Source organism: Acartia tonsa, chromosome 2 (assembly GCF_053477335.1).
Source record: "Acartia tonsa isolate MP-2025a chromosome 2, ASM5347733v1, whole genome shotgun sequence".
Taxonomy (NCBI): Eukaryota; Metazoa; Arthropoda; class Copepoda; order Calanoida; family Acartiidae; genus Acartia; species Acartia tonsa.
This window is the reverse complement of record NC_137261.1, coordinates 51,099,757-51,125,517: the sequence shown is the minus strand read 5'-3', so window position 1 is coordinate 51,125,517 and position 25,761 is coordinate 51,099,757. Positions and strand designations below refer to the sequence as shown.

General features: G+C 33.2%; 2 protein-coding genes across 2 annotated transcripts; one reads left to right on the top strand and one right to left on the bottom strand.

Moving 5' to 3' along the window:
• Positions 1–41: 41 nt before the first annotated feature.
• LOC145312104 (putative gluconokinase) lies at positions 42–2,302 on the bottom strand. Its single transcript, XM_080151244.1, has 4 exons — positions 2,234–2,302; positions 1,719–1,809; positions 636–704; positions 42–135 (listed from the first exon to the last, which is right to left on the bottom strand). Exons 1-4 carry the CDS (start codon positions 2,262–2,264, stop codon positions 63–65), a joined length of 264 nt encoding a protein of 87 aa, XP_080007370.1. The 5' UTR covers positions 2,265–2,302; the 3' UTR covers positions 42–62.
• A 1,873-nt stretch (positions 2,303–4,175) lies between these two features.
• vap (RAS p21 protein activator vap) lies at positions 4,176–23,957 on the top strand. Its single transcript, XM_080151234.1, has 26 exons — positions 4,176–4,635; positions 5,854–5,897; positions 8,633–8,782; positions 9,298–9,405; positions 9,782–9,891; positions 10,264–10,458; positions 10,930–11,006; positions 11,522–11,607; positions 11,896–12,052; positions 12,186–12,347; positions 12,813–13,012; positions 13,457–13,565; positions 13,924–14,040; positions 15,858–16,028; positions 16,335–16,459; positions 17,122–17,298; positions 17,675–17,765; positions 18,110–18,171; positions 18,353–18,498; positions 18,918–19,084; positions 19,488–19,625; positions 20,049–20,217; positions 20,825–20,994; positions 21,397–21,464; positions 22,074–22,192; positions 22,533–23,957. The coding sequence occupies exons 1-22, from the start codon at positions 4,606–4,608 to the stop codon at positions 20,118–20,120; spliced, it is 2,694 nt and encodes an 897-aa protein (XP_080007360.1). The 5' UTR covers positions 4,176–4,605; the 3' UTR covers positions 20,121–20,217; positions 20,825–20,994; positions 21,397–21,464; positions 22,074–22,192; positions 22,533–23,957.
• Positions 23,958–25,761: the final 1,804 nt, after the last annotated feature.

Sequence of the window (25,761 nt, the reverse complement as noted above, 5' to 3'; positions counted from 1 at the left end):
CCCCTTATATAATTTTTACCCCACTTGTTTAAATTTTGCCTGTCCTTGATAATCTAAAAATTCTAAATTTGCTGCCTGTATGTGTATTTGAGCGCAGAACAAGCCAAAACCACATTCTCTTTGCTTTCCAAAATTCTATAAAATTAAAAACTTTATTCCCATGTTTTTTTTGTTTATTCAAATGTTTTTTTAAGTAAAATATATTTAATGAAATAAGCTAGTAACGCTGCAAAGATAACAGTTCACTGTTCTTTTTTCATCATTTTATAGTTCACTTTTAATGCTGCGCTACTAATGTACATAATTTTCCTTGCCTTTAGTGTATTACCCAAATACCAAACGTTATAACATCTCAAAGAATGAATTTGTTAGAAATAGAAAGAAAAGCTATACTGATGTCTCAAAACAGTGTACCAAGAGATAAGACAATGGACGATAAATTGAAGTAAACCTCAAATGATTAAAACAAAATTTCCCCTTCTCCAGATTAAAATTATTAGTAAAAAATTTTGGACACTCCGTGATAAAACAAATCATCAGGATTTAATAAAAGTGCCAAAGATTTTGAGTTAACAAATGAGAGAGAGAGAGCTTGTTTTAAAACTTTGGGTACCAGTGTAATTTAGAGATTGTACCTGGCTAGAGATTGCAACCAAGGTAGTCTGTCATCATCTGTCAGAGCTATTCCTTTACTCATCTTATTCCTAGTCATAAATATATTTGTATATGAAAGTCACAGGATGTCTTCTGTGTGTCTGTATATATTTTGCCTTTGGAGAATGTGAAGGGTTGGATTAGTTTTGAAAAAAGAAATGCAAAAATTGCAAAATTCGCCCCCTCCCCCCAACCTCTATAGAGTGTGGTTTTACGTTTTGTTTGTTTATTACTATAGGACAGATTAGATTAGAGTATAACGAGTGCTGGGTAGCCCCGCAGGTCAGAGCTTGTAACCAAGGAAGTCTATCTTCATCTGTCAGAGCTATCCCTTTAATTATCTAATCCCTATTCAAATATATTTGTATATGAAAGAAAGAGGATGTCTGTCTTTATTTTGCCATTTAGAAGGTAGAGGGTTCGATCCCCCCATTAAATTTAGTTTTGTAAATGAAAACTGTAATTTCAATCAAAGTGTCTTTTCTACCCCAGAAACAGCCAACTCCCTATAAAAAATCTTTTTAATAAAATTTCAAATAAGGGAGTGTTTTGTTATACTTTTTGTTTGTTATTAATTTAGTTCAGGTTCTGTTAGGTTATATATATAGGGTACTGGGAAGCCCAGAAGGCCGCCATAGCTTGCAGCCAAAGAACACTGTCCTCATCAATCAGAGAGATTCCTTTACAAATCTTATCCCTAGTCATAAATACATTTTTATATAAAGGTAACAGGATGTTTTCTGTGTGTTTGTATATATTTAGCCCTTAAGAAGGTGGAGGGTTGTATCTCCCCCCCCCCCCATTTATTTTAGTTTCAAAATTTGATTTAGTTAATGAAATTTTAAATAAGGGTGTGTGTATTTTTATATTTATTTGTTGTTACTCTATGCCAGGTAAGGTTAGGTTATACTGTAGAACAAGGAACTCTATCTTCATCTGTCGGAGCTATTCTTTTACTTGTTTTATTTCAGAAATATATTAATAGTGGCTACGACACTAGAAAATAATATTTTAGTTTTAAAAAATCAAAAGAAAATAGATTTGAGAAGAAAATAAATTGAAACCTGTTATGTTGTGTATGAAACCAATCTCCATCCTGGAATTCTGCTCCTAGTTCTGCAGCCAATGAGTTTCCTATTGTAGTTTTTCCACAACCTAGAAAATATTGTAAAAATAGTTAAAGGATAAAACATAAACGACGATGTTTTGATTTATACTGCATCTCCTATTACGGAGAACCTTAATTAATGTAGATTAAATTTCATAGATGAAAATATTGAACAAATCAATAGATATTCCCTAAAGTTTTTTAGAGTGTTTATCATTATTGGCGCGGATTTACATCAATTTACCGTCCATTGACTTTTCCATGATATATGTTTCAAATGAAGGATGTACCTGACACGCCAATGAAGCTTTTTATAGTGCATATAAAAAAGCGCTTTATATTATACAAATGACTAATGATAAGCCAATACACATACTATTTACCAATGGCAGGCCAGTATACATTTTAATTGACCAATGGTGGCCAGTATGACGTCATTTCTTATAGGCACTAAAGTAGCTTCCTACGTACCTGACACGCCCATTAATACTATTCTGGGCATTTTTAGATAAGTCTAGAAATTTCCAGTATATAATAGTTATATATCGCATACATCGTATTATAGACAGCTTTCTGCGAATATTAAAATCATGAATTATAAGATTTAAGTCATTTTTGTTAACCCCGAGGGGCCGAATGTCAGGGCTAACAAAGCTGGTATTAATTTTATGATTTTTTTTTTAATATTTATAGAAAACTTGCTATAATATTAATACGATATTAGTGTGGCTTAGGGCTGGTTCTAATCCAGCGGATATTAATCGGTTTCAAAGCCATACTGGAAATGATTTTTTCACAATTATCACGTAACTTCAGTTTGTTTTAACTGTAATTATGCATTAAATACAAAAATGAATTGGTATAAGTTTCCAGTATGGCTTCGAAACCGATTAGAACCGGGCCTCAGTCATACTGAAAAAGCATATTATACTGTTATACAGCATCTTATTACATATAATTTTCGATAGATATTACTTATTAGAATGAAAATCATAAAATTGATACCAGTTTTGTTAGCCATAGTTTTCAGCCACTCGGGACTAATTAAACTGGTTTTAATTTTCAATTTAATATCTGAAGACGCTTTCTATAATACGATGCTATAAATAACTATTCTATTTTCAATAACTAATATATTTACAAGCAACAAACTTGTTTATGTGTGTTTAAATGATATGTTTATATTTAAAAATCATATGTTTTTCCTTTATTATATGTATATTGTATATTGTAGATGGATATATTAAATTACATTTTGTATATCATATATTTTATAATTAACAAGGATGGCAACTCACAACATACATATTATTGTATAGCGAAGCAAAATAATTTGTAATTTTCATATCTAAAAAAGCTTGGGACCGGGTTTGGTTCAGCTAAACGAAAAATATTTTACCCTTATAGGCTATGAGCAAAAGGCTGAAGTTAATATTTTCTTGTAAGTTTTACATGGTCTAGAAACGTCAGGACACTAAACCCCATAACTCGAGGAGATATGCTCACGGCCCTATTTTTAAATTAACTATTATTAAATTTTCAAGTGTACCCTCAACCCTCTCTTGGGGGCGAAGCTAGAGGCAGAGTTTTAAAACTTTAGCTTTACATCCTATTTTTTTAACCAACGTCTAATATTATTTTGTGAGCTTCACTTTTATATGATGTTTCATTTTTTTTAGAACATATTTATTAATCCTTTTGCAGGAATAATCATGAATAAGACAATTGACGATAAATTTATATTCACCCCCGGCGATGATAAACAAACTTACCCTTCTGTATAATGAAATTATTAGTTTAAAAGTTTGGCTATTGGTATTTTGGAACCAGCCAATGAAAATGCAAAGTTTTTCAGTCATCCAATGAGAAAACAGGGTGTTATAAAACTTTGGGTACAGTCCAATTCTTACCCTTACTGTTAAAATTATTATTTCCTATTCCTTATTATTAATGGGAATTTATGTTTAGTGTAGAAAAACACGAAACCTCTCTAGTAAAAAAAAACAATAAAACAGAGAGACCGCCTTCTCTCCCAAAATTTATTTTATTGTTAAAATGAGTCATATGTTGACAATTTTTTGTTCTCTGATATTTTCTTAAGTAACAGGATATCAGCCAGTCTATCTGTTTGTAGTGAAGGATCTCACTAACAGTAGGACATTAAAAGTTATACATTAAGTGGACTGATCTATGGAATTTGTAGTACAAATTTGCCGTATAGCTTTTAAAAGTCCAGGGAAGTTTTATATCTATTTTGAGGAAGGTAACTTAAACCCTTTCAAGAGAAATCTTCCACACCACCTATCCCGCCTCTTTTAATGAAAGAATAATATTTATAAAAAAAATTAAGCAGGCATAAAAAGTTGACAACCCTTTATTATCTGATTGGAACCGGACGGGAGTGGATGTGTGTGTGTGTAGCCCAAAAGAATAAGATGAATGAAATAAAAAAAAACTGTTTTTGTGGCGATTAAAATGATGTTATTTTTAAAATTTATTTTGTATCTATAGATATTTTTTTTTGTTGGAACTGCTGAAAAGTAGGTAAATTTTATTTGTATATTTTGTGTTTTTGATATTTTATTACAATTGGATAAAAACTATCTCTTGATGACTTTTCTGTAATTATTTCTAGAAATAGAAAAGCCTAAAACTAGCAGAAGAATCATGTTAAGCATTCCTCATATATAAAGCCCAATCGCGCGGTTCATTGGTTAGTGAGATCTTTACGGCCGGACAGACCATAAACTTTATTTTTTGTTTTCTTTTAGATAAAATGTTTTGAAATTAGGGTTGGTGTATGTGTGATGTAATTTTCATTAAAATTCTTATAAAATAATATTATGGATAACCACGAGCTAGAGGAAGATCAGGTAATTATTATCAACCTTTATCACGGGGGAACTTAATTGCACTTGACTTTTTATTAAAGGTAGGGACCAATGGCCCAAAAGGGTTTAAACCTTCCTACAAGGGTATTAGTGTACAAATCTTTGAATGTTTACATTTACCCGGCCTCTTATAAAAATATATATATTCAAACTGACGTAAGGTGTCTCTAGAACCGCAGTGCATCACTCTAATAATCACCCCTCCCCCTCCCTTTTTCACCTACCCGGCATTGCTTTAAAAATTAGCTTAAAGATTTACATGCTCTGTAAAACTGCCCTTATTTATGGTTTGATAAAAGGCGGCCTTAAACTGATAGATTAAATTTGTTCGGGATAAAACACTATTATCGGTCCGAGACAACCCTGACCTTCACCTATATTTGCCAACAAATTATATACACCCTCTGAGGCCCCCAATCTGGGGGCTAAGCGGGAGTTTGAACCCTCTCTCATATATTTAGGTCTTGTGTTAAAAAGAAAAAGTATACGTTTCTGTGGAAGGACAAGGGGGGGGGGGAAGTTCTGACACATTTGCGTAAACCTGGTGTATAGGCTTCATCTTTAGACTGAGAGGATAGGTTATTAGGGATAAAATCATTCTTATATGATGAATTTCCCCCAGATTTAAGATTTTTTGGATAGGCCTCCAGGTTTCGGAGCTCCAGGCCTCCAGGTGGTCTCTCTACAGGTAAAAATTAAATTTTTTTTTTTTTTTTAAGAGTTAGATGTCAGCTTATGAAACAAAATATGTACGTTTTTTCTTCAAATATGTGAATAACAATCAAAAAGAAGCATATTTTGTTTTATAAGTTAACCTCTAACTCTTCAAAAAAAAATCTTATTTTTAATTTTTACCTGTACAGAGACCACCTGGAGGCCTGGAGCTCCGGAACCTGGAGGCCTATCCAAAAAAGCTTAAATCTGGGGGAAATTTATCATATAAGAATGATTTTATCCCTAATAACCTATCCTCTCAGTCCAAAGATAAAGCCTATACACCAGGTTTACGCAAATGTGTCAGAACTTCCCCCCCCCCCCCCCCCTGGTCTCGCAAATAGTTAACATCTTTCCGGGACCTTAAATATCGGTCCAACAGCAAGATCTTTAGTTAAAGATAGACAGACATCCTTTTACTTTTGTGTATTATGTTTGTTTTGTTATGATGATACATATTTTCTTGATAGTTACTTTTTCGTTTAGGAAAATGAACGAACAGAAGTATTGACAGCGCCCTCAGAAAAAGAGTAAGTTGTACATTTTATTTAATTATATTGTGCCTAGGTACATAATAAGTTGCGAATATTTAATCTTATTTTCAGCGTGGCCACATTTTTTAGTATACTGAAAATATTCAGTATTCTTCAGTATTTGGAAATTGGGGGTTCAGTATTTTCAGTAAATACTGAATATTCAGTATTTGAAAATTTTATTTTTTTTTTTCAGTTTTTGGAAATTTTCATGATTCAGTATTTTCATTATTTCTTAAATTCCAAAAAATTTTGCATAAATAAGATGTTTTTTCAAGTAGGTAGTTGATGTCAGATTTTTTTCGGCGCTTCGCGCCTCACTTTCCTTTAAATTACCCTATAACTTTGTACATTAATTTTGCTTTTTTATGGTAATATACATTTTTTTTCTATTTCATCTCAAATATAATTTTTTAGGTATTTGAGATGCTTTTATACAGTATTTTTTTCAGATATTTTTTTTGTCTATTAATAGAATGAATAATCTAAGGTGAGTACTTTGCATAATTATTGAAGATAAAGTTTTTTAGCATGCTCTTAACCATAGACGTCCAAGGGGGGGGGGGGGTAAAGTAGCGATTACCCCCCCTAAAATTTTTTTCATTTTACCCCGTAGGCAAACAATTTTAAGGGAATAAATACCCCCCCCAAAAATAAAAAATCTCTAACAAAAAAAATTTTTGCGCGCTTCGCGCGCATTTTTAATACTAAATATTTAATAAAATTTAAATTACCCCCCCCCCCAAAAAAAAAAATTTTACCCCGGGGGTAAATTTTGGGGGGGAGTAAACAAAATTTACCACTGCCAACAGATTTCATGGGGGGTAATTAACCCCCCCCCCCAAACAAATTTTACCCCCGAGGTAAAAATTTTGGGGGGGTAAAAAAAATTTGCGACGCGCTTCGCGCTCCATTCCCCCCCCCCCCAAAAAAAGAAAAGCCAATTACCCCCCTTTAAAAAATTTAACCCCCACCCCAAAATAAAAGGTTGGACGTCGAGTCTATGCTCTAGGCAAAATTAAAAGGCAAAATATCCCCCTAATAATAAAGCTATGATATATGAAAATTTGAAATGAGGAGTCATATAAAAAAATACTTATTCAGTATTTATATTTTTATGTTCAGTATTTCAGTATTTTTTCTTATTTTAGGATTCAGTATTTTCAGTATTTCCTTTTTTTTCTTCAGTATCAGTATTTTTTTGGTTGTGGCCACACTGTATTTTGTAAACTAGAGCCCCTTAGGTTTTAGTTTTAAGCACATAAATTTAAGATTTTCTAGAGCCAGATTCTCTAGGGAGGGTGTATTGTAAAAAGGCATATAGTTTTTACTTCTTGCACCAATTCAAAATTATTTTTAGTGCTTTATCGTCATGTTTTCCTAAATCCCACTCTCTTAATCTGTTTGTCCCACTTTGTTACATGTTATACTTTGTTCAAGACAATTTCTACTCTATTTTATATTGGTGTCCAAAGTTTTAAAAACTAGGTACGTACCTAGTCTGGTCAAAATCTTTAAGACTTTAGTAAAAATCTTTAAACTATTCATTTGATTTTAGTTAAAAAGTAACTGAAATGCCCGTATCAACTTTAACTGAATCAAATATGAGGTTATTTGTGATGTGTTCTATTATATATGCCTAACCACTTGCTTTTTGTATTTTGTTCAATATTATTTAATACTAACATTTTACGTCTTTCCCCCTTTTTGAAAGGAGGTTATAACAAAATATTTTATTATTTAGGATAAAAATAACCTAATACATGACAAAGATTCTGCACTAACACCAAAGACACAAAAAAATAATAATATGTTGACTTAAAATTGTAAAATAAGTATTTTTAATACAATTTTATGGATAATTTTAAAGTAGATAATGAAAGACATAATATTAACCTATTTACACGCTATTATTAAAGTAAAGCTTTCCTATATTTTTGGTTAGTCTTTAGGTCGAACATCCGTGGTTAGTAAACTTTATCTTGTGATGTTAATTTAGGATGTCAGAATAGTAGGTTTCATGAAATCAAACATCAGTGATCAGTCTTATGGTCATAGAATTAGCATTTTCATTGTTTCTCTATATTTGGTTATGTTCTTTTGCCTCACAGCTGGAGTCTTTGAGCTTCGCTTTTATTGATGTTGTCATCCTATGATCCTTGGTTAATTACCTATGCATTTTAAGCTTGCAAGCTTCTTAGTTATTCTTTAAAATTGGTGTTTTAAATTAAAATCTACAAAAAAAATCGTAGAATTATGCCATATATATGGCCAAATGACCAAAATTGGGTATGTAGCAAAAGTATACTATTTTAAATAGTTTGCATATAGGTATCTTCTATGTTAGTTAATATTTATTTTGTCTAATTTCTATTTGTCAACTTTCAATTTAGATATTTTCTTTTCATTGATTATTAGTTTCGCATCTAGGAGCTCTGTATTTGATAGGTGGTGGGGGAAAGTTGTAGAATCATAGTAATATACCTTTAGGGGAGCTATATTAATTTTCCATAAAATCGACTCATCGAGTACTAAACAAAGATTTTTTGGAGGGAATAGATTTTTTTATGGGCAATTTTTCTTGGGAGGTATTAGGTACCTTCTGCCTTAAACCTTACTGGAGAACAGGAAAAATACGTTGGTTAAGCAGTCAGCGAAATCCTTCGCTTCAGACATACATACACAAAGATATCCTGTTACTTTAATTTAAGAATGACAAAAATGATATTTAGGTGGTATCATGGAAGATTGGACAGATTTGAGTCAGAGGAGAGGTTGCGCCTCGCAGAAAGACATGGCAGTTATCTTGTCAGGGAAAGTGATAGAAAACCTGGATCCTATGTCCTGTCATACTTTGGCAAGACTGGCATCAACCATTTCAGGTAAACTATATAATTCACTGAGAGGGAGATGGGGACATTATTTATTACAATAGTCCCCAAAGTTTTATAATACCGTTTTATTATTAGTTGGCTTAATAACTTTGGGGACTTTTATTGGTTGGTTCATGAAAGTTAAGTGTCCAAACGTTTTAACTGTTTGTAATCTACAGAATCTATTTAAGATACCAAAAATTTTGACTTATAATAATTCAAGTGGCAAAGAATTCCAAGGAGAGAGAAGACAATTGGCTGTATATTATAATGGCATCCAAATTTCTTTATTTCTCTTATTCGTAGGATTAAAAATTTTATTGTTGTTGAATCTACATTGTTATAATTTAAATTTTGGAAAGGGGAAATTTTATAATATCAAGAGGGATGTACATGTATTTATCGTCTAACCGTCCATTGCTTGACCTTGTTACACTGCATACAGACATAAAATGCTCTTACTAATATAAGTTTATTTTAACCAACATACCTAGGTACCTAAATAAAAATATACCTTTTTACAGGGTAACTGCTGTATGTGGAGATTTTTACATTGGTGGGCGCCAGTTTGATTCACTGCAAGATCTTATTGGATACTATACTCATATCTCAGACCTTCTTAAACATGAAAGGTAAGATATATTTTGAGATGGGGATTGAATTTAGGATCCGATTTTGTATTTCATGAGATGTACAAATATTTTCAAAAAGTTTCATGTCTTAAACTATGCAAAACAAAGAGATTTAGAATACCAAATATATAAGTTTCAACTTTGAATCTATACTTTGAATCCAAAGCATACAGATTTTTCTTCTTCGACCTCAAAAACAGAAATATTAAAAGACATAGAAATTGGTTTTCTGACATATATCGAATCTAAATCCGATAAAATTGTAGCTTGTCGATGTTTTTGTCGTTTGGGGTGTTGAATTTTGACAGTATGTTCGTAATTTCCAGTCAGTAAATTCCGTAATTGAATGTCTTGATATTTTAAATCTTAATTGCAGGTTACAGTATCCCGTACCACCGGCGGAACCTGTCAATGACAAGAAAAGGATGGTCGCTATTCTTCCATACACAAAAATGCCAGACACCGACGAAATAACATTTCAAAAAGGTAATTTATTTGAGAAGGATGGTTCTTTTGGCTGTTAATTACACTGGTATCCTAAGTTTGATAATGACGTTTGTCTAACTAATATGTTGGTTACTCCTCCTCAGTTTTGATTGGTTAGTTTAAAACGTTTCAACCAAGTTTTCGTAACATAAATAAAAGCATTATATTTTGATGATTTTGCTATTGCTCAAGCATAGACTGGATGAATTTTTCTAACTTTTGGACCATACAGTAACATACCTGTAAGGTTTATATAAAAATTGTGAGTGATTATTTTTACAAACTTTGATGGTTTCTTTTTTACTTTTAATAGTCTTCATATGGACTTCATTGTTCTAGTTTGTTTTTCTTAGTTTATTAAATTCTTTTCAGGCGACATATTCTTCATCCACAACGATCTCGGAGACGGTTGGCTGTGGGTGACGGCCCACAGGACCGGAGAACAGGGTCTAGTCTTCAAGGATTTGCTCTCTGACCTGGACGAGAACATAGATCCTAACGCGGTGTTCCCGTGGTTCCACAGAAATTTAACCAAGAGCGAGGCTGTCGAGTTGCTTGTAAGAGCAGGTGCATTATTAGTTCATGTTCTGTTTATGTCAGTCCGTCTGTAACACTATTGAGAAAAATAATTTTCTCGGCAGCTCCTTAAGATAGACAGCTGATTACTTTGATGAAGATGTCCCTTAACAACAACTTACCCCACTAAACAACTCACGTGGTCTGCCGGTCTGTCGGTCATGCTATAGGGGACAAATATATGAAGAACATTGTAAACATTTGTTCAGTGGTTTCTCGTCATTTGTATGTCCCTTGATGGTCTGCGAAAAGAATATTTTGTTTTTACATAAATAAAATCTCTCCATAAGTTAAGTTGGTTTAAATAAAAAAAGGCTTATATTTTTTTTTTTTTTGTACTATGCACAAAAGAAATCTTTTTTATTTCAAAAAAACGCTATTATGAAAACTAATCTTGTACCTACAATATTCAGTTATATTCATATTTTTTCTAAATTTTATTGTACTAACCTATAATTTTAGGTCCTGGAAGTTTCCTCGTTCGGCCAAGTGATAACTCTCCTGGAGATTATTCACTTTTCTTCCATATTAACAATCAGGTAGCCAAAAGTTCCAGGTGGTAGGGGACATCGGACCTGAAATTACTCTGGTTGGCATTAAAATTTCATGAACTTTGTATGAAAAACAAAATTACCCACTAGATTAGAATAGTTCCCAGAAATATTAGGAGACTGTTTGTATTGTAGCTTCCAATCAGAGTTATTGAGCAAATGAATGATATCTTGATTATAAAACTTTGGGGACCAGTTTTATTTACAGTCCAATGTTTTACCACCACCCCTCCCTACTTTAATTTTTTTTTTTTTGAATTCAATTGTCAAAATATACCTACCTACTCTATAATTTACTTTTCGTCTGTATGTCAGTCCGTAACGCTATAGTGAAAATGTGATTAATTTTGTCTCTTATGAACCGGCTAAAATTTAATTTTGTGTAAAGACATACCATTTCGTATACAGTAAGCATCTCACGTCACATTTTTTTTCAATTTATGATTTTCGCTACTTCTTGAATATTGATGTTTTCATCCTTGTTTAAACTGTTAATATTTTAGATCCAGAGATTTCGGATAGAGAAGAAGGGAGTAAAATATGTGATGGGAGGAAGAATATTTGATTGTCTGGATGCTGTCATCAACAGGTATAGTTATTTATATTTTTAGTGGGGGGAGGGGTGTTGAGTGATCCATTGCCTTAAATAAAATTCCATATAAAAAATACTTAACTGATTGTTAATATTTTAGGAGGGGAACCTTTCTAGTGGTGATTTCTGTCGGCCTAGTGGTTATTGAGATCTTATAGTACATACACAACCACAAACGAACATTCTGTTACTTATAAATAATTATAGGAAAACATTATTACTCAATAAAATTAATTAAGATGAATAAAAAAATGCTTTTTTTACAGAACATATCTTTTTACCCAGGTATAAAACTGAGCAGATTGTGGAAGGATTCACCCTGGGTAGTCACGTGAAGAAGCAGAGCTGCGAGGATGACGGCAGCTTCCCCACCCGCCAAGAGGAACCAGAGGAATCTGCGGCAGAGAAAATATATGCCTCGCTCAGGGAGTGTAGGGAACAGGTACTAGTTTTATAAATTGGGCAAATTAATCGTGATCTTAACGGACAAACAAACAAACACTTACTACTTAGCTACCTAATAAATATTTATATTATTGTTTTCCTTTTTGATAAATATTATTTTTTGTTTTCAGGCTGACCCTAAGAAGCAGAAGGGTGTGAAAATGCAAGGCTTCCTCAACAAGAAGAAAGATCAGAAAGAGAAATGGAAGTCTCAATACTTTGTACTGAAGCAAGAGGGAGCAGATTGTCATATGTACATCTATGAGCATCCCAAGAGAACAAAGCCTAAAGGAATGGTCTTTTTCAATCAATATCTTACAATAGCGAAGCTTTTTTTCGTTTAGTATCGGTTCGCAAGTCCGCTACTTATGTTTTGAATGTTGGAAACGATTAAAAACTTTTCTGGTTGGCTCCGAGTACAATTAGGCACGAATAAATAAGCCAACTTGTGTTTTTGTTTTTAATGGAACAAATACTTAATTAACTCCATTAAATAAACACTGTATAGTCTTATAATGTAAGTGTTCTTTTGTCTGCCAATCTGATATGTAAAGCTTAGATCGTAACGATATTGTTATTCTTGATTATATTTAAATCTACATTTTTGTGGTTTTTGGAATTGTAACTTTGATATTCCTAGAAATAATATCTGGAATATGTACGTTTTGTCTTTTTGGCCGCTAGTTGTTGGTCTTTGTGAAAGGTTTTACAGTAACAAAAAATATTAGTTGGTTAACAAAAGGCCATTAAAATCAGGACTGATTGATCTTTCATGTGCCTACATGTATTCTGTGCATGAGTCCTTGTTTGACAAGCGCAACGTGTTCCAGCTGGTGGAGCGGGCGCTGCCGTGTCTGGCCACCACGACCTACCTGGCCGCGGACTCGGCATCGGAGCTGGAGGATTGGGCCTCCGCCATCAAGCCGCTCTGTGTCCCACAGATGGTTAGATCACCAAGGAGCGTAGTTTTATCTTGATAATCCTGTAATATAAAGCAGTAAGGTTATTTTCTGATGCTTGAGAACTAAAATGCTCTAGCTATGTATGTCGTGGGATGGTTTTAGGCTATTTTCTTAACTTTCACAGCCCGCCCTTAGAGGCTAAGCACGAAGCACGAAGCTAGGTGATCAGTCCTTCAATTTTGGACCTAAAGTTCACAGTGTAGGAACAATCCGGCCACATCATTAGTAAGTAAGTTTGTACATTCTGGTAGGAAAGGATTTCAAATATAAACAACTAAATTCTTGCTTGCTTAGATATTGTTTCTGATGGACAATCATGGGTTTATGACATATTTTAAACGTCTACAGAAAATTAGGTTGGTTTGCAAATAAAATAAAGAACAAATCCTGTATTTTTCCGTGTTCAAGTGTACAATTCAATTAAAAACTACTCAAAACAGAGTTGCCAAATTGCGGGAGGTGCGTAGCCTGACCCTGTCCATCTCGGAGGCGCACAGGTTGCCGATGAAACTTGTGCCTAACCCGTACTGTGTTGTGTCATATAATCAGGTTAGACAAAGTTTTTTTTCTTATCAAAGCTTCTCTAAAATTTCGGATAACTTTTACTCGTCTAAAAAACGTTTCTGTTGATCTTCTTTCTTTTGCTGTTGGTTACATACTTGTTTCAAAATTAGGTGCGTCTCCCATTAAGTGTCTTATCAAGCACTAATCCCACCTTCCTATTTTATAATTAATTTGAAAAAAAGTGTTGAGTTTTTTATTTTCTTTTACTTAACTCTTGCAACATGCCCTTATCCTCAATTTCCTAAACCTATTGTGTTCTTCTAAACCCTGTTGAAAGAAGATGTAACATTAAAAATCTGCACTTATATTTTTTCAAGGAAGTTAATGTCAAATATTTGTATAGGTTCGTATTGCCAAAACTAAAGTGAAAAACGGACCTGACCCTGTTTATGATGAAGAATTTGAGTTGGATGATATTCCACCAGATGTTCTCACTGTAGCTGTTACTGTATATAATAAGGTAAATATTAGTTTCATAATATTCCACCAGTTGTTCTCACTGTAGCTGTTACTGTATATTATAAGGTAAATATTAGTTTCATAATATTCCACCAGATGTCCTCACTGTAAGCTGTTACTGTATATAATTAGGTAAATATTAGTTTCATAATATTCCACCAGATGTCCTCACTGTAAGCTGTTACTGTATATAATTAGGTAAATATTAGTTTCATAATATCCCACCAGATATCCTCACTGTAAGCTGTTACTATATATAATAAGGTAAATATTAGTTTCATGATATCCCACCAGATGTCCTCACCGTAGCTGTTACTGTATATAATAAGGTAAATATTAGTTTTATAATATTCCACCAGATGTCCTCTCTGAAGCTGTTACTGTATATAAGGTAAATATTAGTTTCATAATATTCCACCAGATGTCCTCACTGTAACTGTTACTGTATATAATAAGATAAATATTAGTTTCATAATATTCCACCAGATATCCTCACCGTAGCTGTTACTGTATTTAATAAGGTATATATTAGTTTTATAATATTCCACCAGGGCGTTATCCTCTTAGAAAATTTTTTATCGATTTGAAAATTTGAGTACCAATAAGAGTGGCTGTTATTGGTTGGATTTTATTAGCGAATACCAGAGCAGAATGTTCGACTGGAAGGGAGGGAGGGAGGGTATATAAACAGTAGTAGTGACAGTTTGTAATGTTAGTTTACCATTGACTGGCTTGTAGTGCGGAACTGGGTTTCTAAACTGGTTGCCATGGTAGACTAAGGAGGCAAGGCTCATGTCTTGCTCTCTATATACCCTCCCATCCTTCCTGTCCAACCTAATAATAGTTTACTTAAATTATTATTTTGTTGTCGGGGGGGGGGGGGGGGGGGGGTTACTCAAATTTTCGAAATCGCTAAAAATAATACTAAGAGGAAAATACCTCCACCAGATGTCCTCACCGTAGCTGTTACTGTTATAATAAGGTAAATATTAGTTTCATAATATTCCACCAAATGTCCTCACTGTAGCTGTTACTGTTATAATAAGGTAAATATTAGTTTCATAATATTCCACCAAATGTCCTCACTGTAGCTGTTACTGTATATAACAAGGTAAATATTAGTTTCATAATATTCCAGGGGTGTATATTCTGCATGGGATCCCCTGCTCAGGGGGGGGGGGGAATAAAAAATAAGTGGTTGGAGGGGAAAAAAATGTAAAAATTAAGAAAACTGAAAACATTTTTTCCATTTCGCCCCCCTTCTTGGTTAAAAAAAACTAAAAAAATGTGTGGTAGGAGGGATAAAATAAATAAAATATAGAGTTCTTTAAATATTTTTCTATTTTCCCCCCTACTTTTTAAGAAAAATCTAGGGGGGGAAAAAATAAAAAAATTTGTAGCAGGGGAAAAAAATAAATCTTGTGCATAATATACACCCCTGTAATATTCCACCAGATGTCCTAACTGTAGATGTTACTGTATATAATAAGGTAAATATTAGTTTCATAATATTCCACCAGATGTTCTCATTGTAGCTGTTACTGTATATAATAAGGTAAATATTATCTCTTTTGCAGTGAGCGTCATTTGGTTACTTAATTCGGACACCTGCAATAATCGGCAAGGATGAAGTAATAATGAGAAGCTTCAAAGAGATAGCAAGTCAAGTCATAATGAGCTAGAGCTTCAGCTGGCCCTTGTAGCTATATATTAAGTATCTTGACCTACTTCTTGACGATCTAGATCCAAGCAATAAGAAACTGTGGCTAATCAATCCTAAATCTACAATGGTTTTTGATTCATTTTCCTTATTTTCAGGCGAAGCGGGGTAAAGACACCGAGGTTGCAGAGAAGATCCTTGACCTCTCCGGGCTAAGGAGCGGAGAGGAGACAGAGAACTGGTACTCTCTGTCCGGAGTCACTCCCATCGGGGACTGGGGCACCATCAGGATCAGAACCAAGTACCTTCATGACCTTATTATGCCACAGGTCATTATTTATATATTTAGCTCAGACTGAAATGAGGGAGGGGAGGGGACATGGGACTGCTGTGTCTAAATTTTAAACAATATACAGAAGGTAAAATTTTGTTTTATTATTATTGGAGTTGTATACAAAGTTTGTCCATGGTCTTATCCCTTATCTTAATAAACACAGGCTTAATTAACTAAAAGTAGAAAAATCTTTCAGTTGACAATATAAAACTGGTTTGTATCTTGCGGAAATGAAGAAGATTTAGAGCCGCTAAATAAAATGCTTTTTGAACTCCATGTAAAAATTGAAATATTTTTTTAGGACGAATATTCCCCATTGAAAGAGTTGATCTTGGACCAGTCTCTAGAGGTTGTGGTCACTCTAGCAGATATATTTACACATAAGGATAGAGCTCTACTAGCCTCTGCTCTACTTAGAATATTCAGGTATATATACTAGACCCTATCTAGAGGTTGTGGTCACTCTAGCAGATATATTTACACATAAGGATAGAGCTCTACTAGCCTCTGCTCTACTAAGAATATTCAGGTATAGATACTAGACCCTCTCTAGAGGTTGTGGTCACTCTAGCAGATATATTTACACATAAGGATAGAGCTCTACTAGCCTCTGCTCTACTAAGAATATTCAGGTATAGATACTAGACCCTCTCTAGAGGTTGTGGTCACTCTAGCAGATATATTTACACTTAAGGATAGAGCTCTACTAGCCTCTGCTCTACTAAGAATATTCAGGTATAGATATACTAGACCCTCTCTAGAGGTTGTTGTCACTCTTGCAGACATTTACACATAAGGATAGAGCTCCACTGCACTAATATTCAGGTATAGATACTAGACCCTCTCTAGAGGTTGTGGCCATTGTATTAAAAACCGTGTTTTACGAGATCTATGCATAAATGATTTAACTTTATAATGCAATTTTTGGTTATAGTTATTTTGTAATATTTATGTTGTTAGTCTTCGTATTGTAAAACTACGTTATCTGATTCGTTAGCCCCAAAACTTTAGGACCTTATATTGAACTTAGATTCGTTGGATCCAATCTTAAGTCATTTCAAAACTTTTCAGCCAATAATTTTTGTCAGGTTTGAGAAACGGGAGGCGGACCTGATGACCTCCCTGGCACGGCTGGAGATAGAGCGGGAGGAGGAGACCTCTACCTTGTTCCGTGGCGCCAGCCTCACCACGGCTCTCATGGATCTGTACATGAAGAGTGTTTGCCAAGATTTTCTTCATACTGCACTATTTCCAACTATTCATAGGTAGGGTTTTTTATTGTAAATTTTTAAAATACTTAGGTAATTTTTGTTAATAACTACACAATATTGACCAAAAATGGCGATGTTTTTGGTTACACGGCATTTTTTTTCTGGGTAAATAAGTTTGTCTCATATTTTTAAAATGGTCTAATTTAATTGACAAAAGAAAAAACAAACAAAGCATTTTGGAGACACGGTGGTTTTTTTTCGGCGGAAGCGTCAGTACTACCGTCGTTTCTCCGCAGTTCCATATTGTATCTCATTAAAGCAACTGCCATGTTAGGTATTTTTCTTTTTGCTTGAAATTCTATGTGTTTTAGGGTTGGTTTCAAAAACTGACTCACCCACCTTCCCTATTACAACCTATGTATTATTTTAGAATTTTGGAGACAAAGCAAAGCTGTGAATTAAATCCTAATATGATTGAGTCTCCTACAGAGGCTTGTTCTAACGCAGAGTTTCTGTTACAGGTAAGAATACTTATTTATCGCATCGTATTATAGAATTATAAAGTTTTATTTGCTGATATTTTCTATAATTTTTCAGTACGGCTGACAACTGGTTCTAATCCGTCGCATACCTATTACTTCGTTTTATGTGTACTCTAATAAAGTGTGATGCTCAAAGCTGGCTTAAATAACGATTCCCCCAAGCCACCCTCTTTACATCATCCCTCCTCTCCTACTGAATGAACTAACTCACCAATAAATAAGGCCTTTATTATCAAACTAAATTGACGACATTGTTATCCTGTCAATATATCATCCACGTATATCGTAGATCCTACCTACTACATCCATTGTTTAATGTTTAGGTTTTGGATGATATAACCGAGTCAATCTTTATGTCATCAGAGGCTTGTCCAAGAACTTTGAGGTATTATATACAAATTAAAACCTTTTTTATAATAATGAATATTCTGCACATAATTCATTTATCCCCTTAGAATTTTTTTTTCAATTTTGAAAATTTGAGTAATTTTTGGAAGGGGTAATTTTGTGCATCATCATTCGTATGAGCCAAGGGACCTTATGAAACGAATCTTATTCTTATTTAGGTATATATGTGCCAGTTTACAGAAGGATGTGCAGAACAGGTGGCCAGCGGACAGGTTGGTCAAGACCAGAGTTGTCTCCGGATTCATTTTCCTGCGGCTTCTTTGTCCGGCCATTGTAAATCCCAGACAGTTTGGTTTACTCTCAGGTAAGGAGATATAAATAATTTACTGATTATGTTATCATTTAAGGTAGTGATTTGATCCAACTAAATGATTTGGGGAGAAAAAAAAACTTATTTTTTATAAAGAAAATAAAAACATGATTTGTTTTATTCTATAGAAAATGTTTGATTTACCAGATTTTTGATTTCCTAAAAAAAAACTCATTCCGTCTGTCCGTCTATAATGCCAAAAAAATTATGCTTGATTTTTGTGTTTTGCTACAACGGATGATGTCGTCTTTGCTTAATAAAATAACTAAAATTCAAAAATTAAGGAATAATTCCACATTTTAACTTTATAATTTTAGTAAAAAAAATATCTAGAGAAGGGATGGGGAAAATTAAATCCAACTAGGTTGGAAAATATACACCCCTGATTCATTATTGAATTTCATTTGCTGTAGATCCTGTTCCTCCTGCTGCGCAACGGTCCCTAGTCATGATAGCCAAGTGCCTGCAGAACCTTGCCAACCTCATCGAGTTCGGCGGCAAGGAGCCCTACATGGAGGTTGTCAACCCATTCATACTCAAAAACAAAGAGAGAATGATTGTCTTTCTGGATCATCTTTCGGTATGTGTCAGTTGTAATCTTATTTGGTTATTTAAAGCGAGGCTTTTCTATTTAATATAATCAGTAGGTACGTCCGTAACGGACAGCTCTGGATGAATGGTAATTTTGGCTCCTTAGATTCGTTTATTCTATCTCTCAAATTTTCTATTTTAGAATTGATTTAAAATAGGAAAGAAAGGGGGTATGTCCTTTCCCTCTGCCAATGCCAATCGCCAATAGAAAAAGAACCCCCCAATTTTTTTAACTTTTACTTTAAAACACTAAAATTAAAAGTATGGTAGAGGGGGGGGGGGACTCAAGTGCCTCTAGTCGCAAGTATCATACAAGTTATTACTTTTATATTTGTTTAGCTTCACAAGTTCACATATTGTTATATGTTTTGTCAAGTAGAATAATTTTTTAGAGTGTACGTGAGAAGCCTTACCCTGACGAGGACCGCGTGAAGGGTGATCCTGCCCGGGACCTGGCAACAGTCCACCACGTCTGTGAAACTCATCTGTCAGAACTAGGGGACATCAGCAGGGAGCTGAATTCTGTAAAGGTACTGATTTTTTTATTCAGAGATGGAGAAAACATTGGGCTACAAATTACGCTGGTACCCAAATTTTTGTCTAGCCTATTCGCTGCCTTAAAAACTTTAATGGAATCGTGATTGGTTGGTTAGCACTGCAGTCATTACTTTTCAACCAAAGATTCTTAATTAAAAAAGTGGTAATTATGTTTATCATGAAATTATAATCAATTGTCTTATCCCTTAAGATCCTTTACAAATGGATTTATTATTACTTGAATCTTACACCTGATTACCTTATACGAAGTAACACTTGTAGCGGGCTTAAATAAAGATACCCCATCCCCACCCTTCGTACTGGATGAACGAACTGACGTATAAATGGCAGGGGAAATAGCAACATGAATTGACGATAATTTTTCCTTTTATTTCATTAATCATTTTTTTATTTAGACCCTGGTAACAGTAACAGAAATGTTGACTAAACACAAACAAAAATATTCTGAAATGATCAGCGCCAGCTAACAGAACGCCACGCCCTGCCACCAGTCCAAGGTGGCGGGGCGCAGGCAGGGAGATACCCTGGCTGCATGGGACTCGGGAGAGGCCAGTGCCCTTCCAGGTAAACAATACGATTTAATTTTAAAAACCGCTTTTTATACTACAGTTTTTTCCATTTCTATTGTAGGTACCTACTAAAATCCTAGACATCTGATATCTTTTGAATCTATTTATTTAGTAAACAATTTTAGTATGGCTTCGAAACCGATTGATATCCGCTGGATTAGTACCGGTTCTCAGCCATACTGAAATATCATGTATTCCAGACACTTCCTGGAATATTGAAATAAATATCAGAAAATTAAAATTATGTTAACGCTGAGTGGTTAATGTTATAATTTTTCATTTTAATATACGCGAAAAGCTATCTATAATACGATGCAATAAATAACAATTCCATAGGTAGTGCTAACTTTGACAATGTTTAATTAACAGATCTTTACCTAGTATAGATGTATATACAGATAACTACCTCCTTCCAATTTTTAATGATCTTTTTTCGTCTGCAAGTAAATTATTTTCTGCTACTTGGCTTTGTTACTATTCCTGTTACCATTAGATTATTTTCAAAGACGAAATTGAGAGTCGGTAAAAGGTGATTGCGATAGGGAAATACAGTTACTTAACCCTTTTTTACTCTGGTGTTTTACTCTAATGTTTGAATTCAGGTATAGCTCGAGGTGACGAGCTGTCCACAGTGTGGCAACAGTGGCCACAAAGCAATGATCTGGATCTGCTCTTCTGTGCCAGGGATTCTAGGGATCATCATTGAATAGACACTTTTTATATCAGGGATAGGGACAATTATTCGATAAAAAATATGTGTAAAATGATATAGGTAAAGATTTTCCAAAAAATCCAACAATATCTTGAAAGCAAATGAAATTGTCTATAAGATCTGGGTTTTTTTTAGAATTATTGTCCCTGTCTCAGATAATTAAATTAAACATTATTTATTCATTATTATATTATTTTTATGTATACAGGTAGTTATAGGTTTCTTTTTCATTTATCATTTCACAAATACATCTGAATTCTATTTGTACTCTAAACTTTGGGTTTTAAAGCTTACATACAATTGAAAATCAAAATAGTTAAATATTTTTTATCAGTTTTTAACAAAAGACATTAAAATAAACTAATAAATGTATAAGAAATAAACTAGTTTTTACCAGATCTTCCATAAGATCAAAATGCTTTAATAAATATTAGTATTTTATACAATTCAAATATTAACCAGTAACCATTCCATTATTATTAACTTACATACATGTTGTTGTTTTTTTATTTATCAATCCAGTTTTTTTGGTACTTTTGTATTTTTTTCATGACATTTTTTTTAGATATAATAAACTATGCATTAGCTTAGCATAAATGAAAATTGTCAATTGTAAAGTTAAATTTGAAAAAAGTAAAATAATATTACTACAAGTTATGTCATTATGTTGTGTTTTCTTTAGGTGTATAAAATGTAGCATTTACTTTCTGAAATTAGATAATTCATTTTTTTACTCAAAAATGCTTTTTCTCAATATGTCATTAACCAAAAATTCATAAGATTGAGAATAGTTTTTTATGCATTGTATTATATACAGCTTTTCGCGGATATTAAAATGAAAAATTATGTGTGACTGACCAGTTTTGTTAGCCCCGGGCGAACAAAATTTCTATGATTTTCATTTTAATTTTCGTGAAAAATTGACTGTAATACGATGCTATACATGATTTTTCAGTGTGGCTTCCACCCTGTTAAATTCTAATTCAGCGGAAATTAATCGGTTTTATAGCTATTCTGGAAAGTATGTTAATTTAAATGAAAAATCAAAATTCTTATTTAAAATCTAAAGTATCATGTATAATTATTATGAATACATTTATACTAAACACATATTTGCCATAAAAACTTAATTACTAAAGCCATTAATATTAACTATGAGAGTCTAGTCTAAATTTTTAAACTTCATATCTCAACATTTAATACTCTTTTTTTTTATATTTATGAACATTATGAAGGGATGGAACCATTATGAAATCCTGTAAATCAAAGTGTTAACCTAGTTCAAGGGACTAGGCACGAACAAGAGCAAGTGATTTTAAGCACTTTCCAGCAGTGAACCTGATTTTTTTTTGTTGAATATACTAGCTTTATGTTTTATATGTTTATATCGGCTAAAATAATTAAACTTTGCATATTTTCACAAAAAAAAGTACGCAGGTTTACTGATAAAAGGTAATTAAAATCATTTGCTCTCGTTCATGCATAGTTCCCTTTTAAAACATTCTAGTAAACTAAAATTGCTTCTTAGAAGTTATTAATACCTGTTAATAAGAAATCTTTTAGGGAATTTCTAACTGTAATAAAGCTTTGTTTTACAGGATCTCTAAATAGATGATTCTCTCTTCCTTTATGGACTTCTTATTTCTAAAACAAAAATGTTCAAGTTGTATTAAATGTTTAAGGATGATAAACCTATGCCCACCTCTGTTAAAAATCATGATGCGCCTAGTTGATGTATTTCTACTGTTGTATTAAACTTTTTTTAAAAACCTGTTGTAATCTGAATCTATTATTTATATTCTTCAATCATTGAAAGTCTTTCTAGTTTTGAGTGCTCTTGTTATTTTGTACGATTATTACCATTTTACCGTTTTAATTTACATGGAAAACCGGTTTTTGCCGTGGATAAAATTAAATGTTCACCAAGTTAGTGAATAAATATTGAGTCTTAGTACGATTGTGATAGTTTGGAAGTAAAATTCCTTAAGCTTTTTTTTGGTGGTGTGTATATTTTCATAATTGTATTCTCCCACACCCCAGGGGGTGGGGTTTTGTAAGAGATTAAAAATAAGAAAATATTTTTATTTTACTTCATAAATTGGGGTAAGAAATTTTAGGGTTGGGCCGGATACTTTTTTGGCCGGATACCGGATATCTGGCTGATTTTTAAACCCGGATATCCGTTTCCGACCGGATATCTGGCCAACGTTCGATATCCGGCAAATTACCGGATATCCGGCGTCAAAAATCAGCCGGATATCATGTAACCTGATAGTTTTAATATCCGGTATCCTGCCGTATATTGAAAATGACCGGATATTCGGCAGGATAATTGGCCAGACCGGATATTCGGCCAAACCCTAGTAAGAATTAGAGAGTGGGGTGAGTGGGGGTAAAAAAAATTTTAAAAGGTTTGAAAATATACACCCCTGCATTCTTCTTTAAAGAAAACCATGTTGGAATTTGAAAAAATACATGCAGAGAAAATTTGTCTCCGAGAAAAGACGACATTTAATGTTTTCGGTATATAATAGTGAATAGGGGATTTTTGCTTCCAAACAATCATGAACAGATTGTTTTCAGTTTTCGTATTTTAAATAAATATTATTTTATATTTGGGGATAGACTCAAACAACCCAGAATTGAATTCCTTCCAAAATATTTGTCTTTTTAGGGGTTGATATTTTACATTAAAAAATGTGGATCATTGAAAGAAAACAAAGTTGCGGGTTTCGACGCATTTTCACAGTAGCTTTTCTCCTATTTTTATTCCCTGTGGAGCATTTTTTCTAACCTTGCGGGGCAATCATTAACATTTACTTAAACCTAAAATAACCTTTCAAAAGCTACTGTAAAAAATAAAATAAGATGAAATCCGCAACTTCGTTTTATTTCAATGAACCAAAAATGTTTGTAATACTTAATGATTGTGTAAAGCTTAGTTGAAAAAAATCCCTTTAGCTGTTGCTACTATTAATATTATTATTATTATACTAACCTTGCAAATAAAGTTTCTACTCAAAGTTTATAAATAAAATCTTTTTTTTTATGCATTTTGAAGAAAAAAAAGGCATTTAGTCTTCACTTCTTCCGCCAATTCAAAAAAAATTAAGAGTTTTGTTGTCATTTGTATGCCCCTTAAAAAATTTAAAAATATGTGGTTGGGGGGGGGGGGTGTAAAAATTAACAGGACTGAAAGCATTTCTTCCCATTTTTCTCCCCTTTTTGGTGAAAAAAACTAGGGTAACGTGGGGTAAATGCGGTAGGGGGGTCTAATTCCGGTCACTCGACCAACTTTTTTAAAACCGTTTTTTAACGGTGTTCTAAACGTTTGCGAGAGATCTTCAGAAAAGCAAAGTTGTAGTTTATTGCCTATACTTTCATTTCTTACTTCAGAAAATTTTTGTCAGATCACTCCTTCTATGATTTTTTTGCCCTCAAAAAGTTGCAAAAAATTTGCAAAAAAAAATTTTCAAAATAGGCCATGTTCAGCCTAAAATTGTGAAAAAATGGTAAGTCCTATTGACCCGCGGGTTTTTGTAAAATGAAAGATATGGCATTCATTTATCGTTTGCAATTGGAGGCGTTGTTCTAACTTGATTTTTTCATAATTTTTTTTTCGTCTCAAAAATATGGTCAATTCCGGTCACTTTTTTTACTTTTTTTTTATTACTATATTTATAAATATATTATACCCTAATGTTTTTTTCAGGTGATCTGGAAGCATGAACAACCCCAATGCATGACAAAGGCTTTAACCTTCCCTTGCCTGTTGTTAGATGTACATTATTAGTCATTTTACTGCTTGTATTATACATGTTTTGTTGCCTAAGCTTTTCAAATTGTAAAGACATTTAAAATTTTTCAGACACATTTTTATAGTAATGGGAAGAGTATATCACCCAAAGGAACGCCTTAAATATTTGCCTGAAGATGTATCAGCTGCATTGGCTCATGTAAGAAGGGGTATGTCTAATAGAAAGACCGCTAGAAGATTTTAAATTCCATATGAAACTCTTGCATCTTTTTCGTATAAGAGGGTGTTCGCGATTTTTGCGCGGTTTGGATTTTTTATGTCAAATCGGCTAGGATTAAGCTAGAAAGGTGTTTAAGGTGTCTATAGAAAGCTCTTTGCATGTCCTAACAAAAACTCCCCAGGATATGGGTTCTATCTCCAAGATTTAGAGTACATATTCAAAATTTTGCATTTTCAAAATTCCTGTTGCATAAAATGTGTTGAAATATTAGAGTTAGACCCCATATCATTTCGAGTTAATTGTCAGGCATGTAATTTTGCATCTTTAGACACCTTAACCACCCTTGTAGGTCAATCCTAGCCAATTTGAGACAAGAAAAATTGTATCAAAAACTGCTGTCAAAACTGGCAGGATTTTTAAAATTAAAAATTTTTTGGGAAAAAATCACTTTTTTCAAGAAATTCCAAGACCTGCGAATCAGAAATTGCCTCTAATTTATGTATAAAGCTTAAAAAAACCTAATCATATAATAAAAAGTATGATTTTTTTTTAAAAGTTTGCATGAAAAAAATTGATGTTTTTTTTTGCGATTTTACCGACTTTTTTAAAATGGGGAAAATGTTGTCAAAAAATTGTCTGATCTGCATGCGACTAGTACTGTTAGAAAGCTAATGACCTCAGCTTTCTAATCATAGTTTAATATTTAAAAAAAAAATATTTTAAGGGGGTGTTCCACCCCCCCAAAGTCAACTGACCGGAATAGCCCCACCGGTGGGGTAATTCCGGTATAGGCCAACCGCCGCCCTTTAAACCGATTTTTGACAGACTTCTAGTTGCGAGATCTTAATGG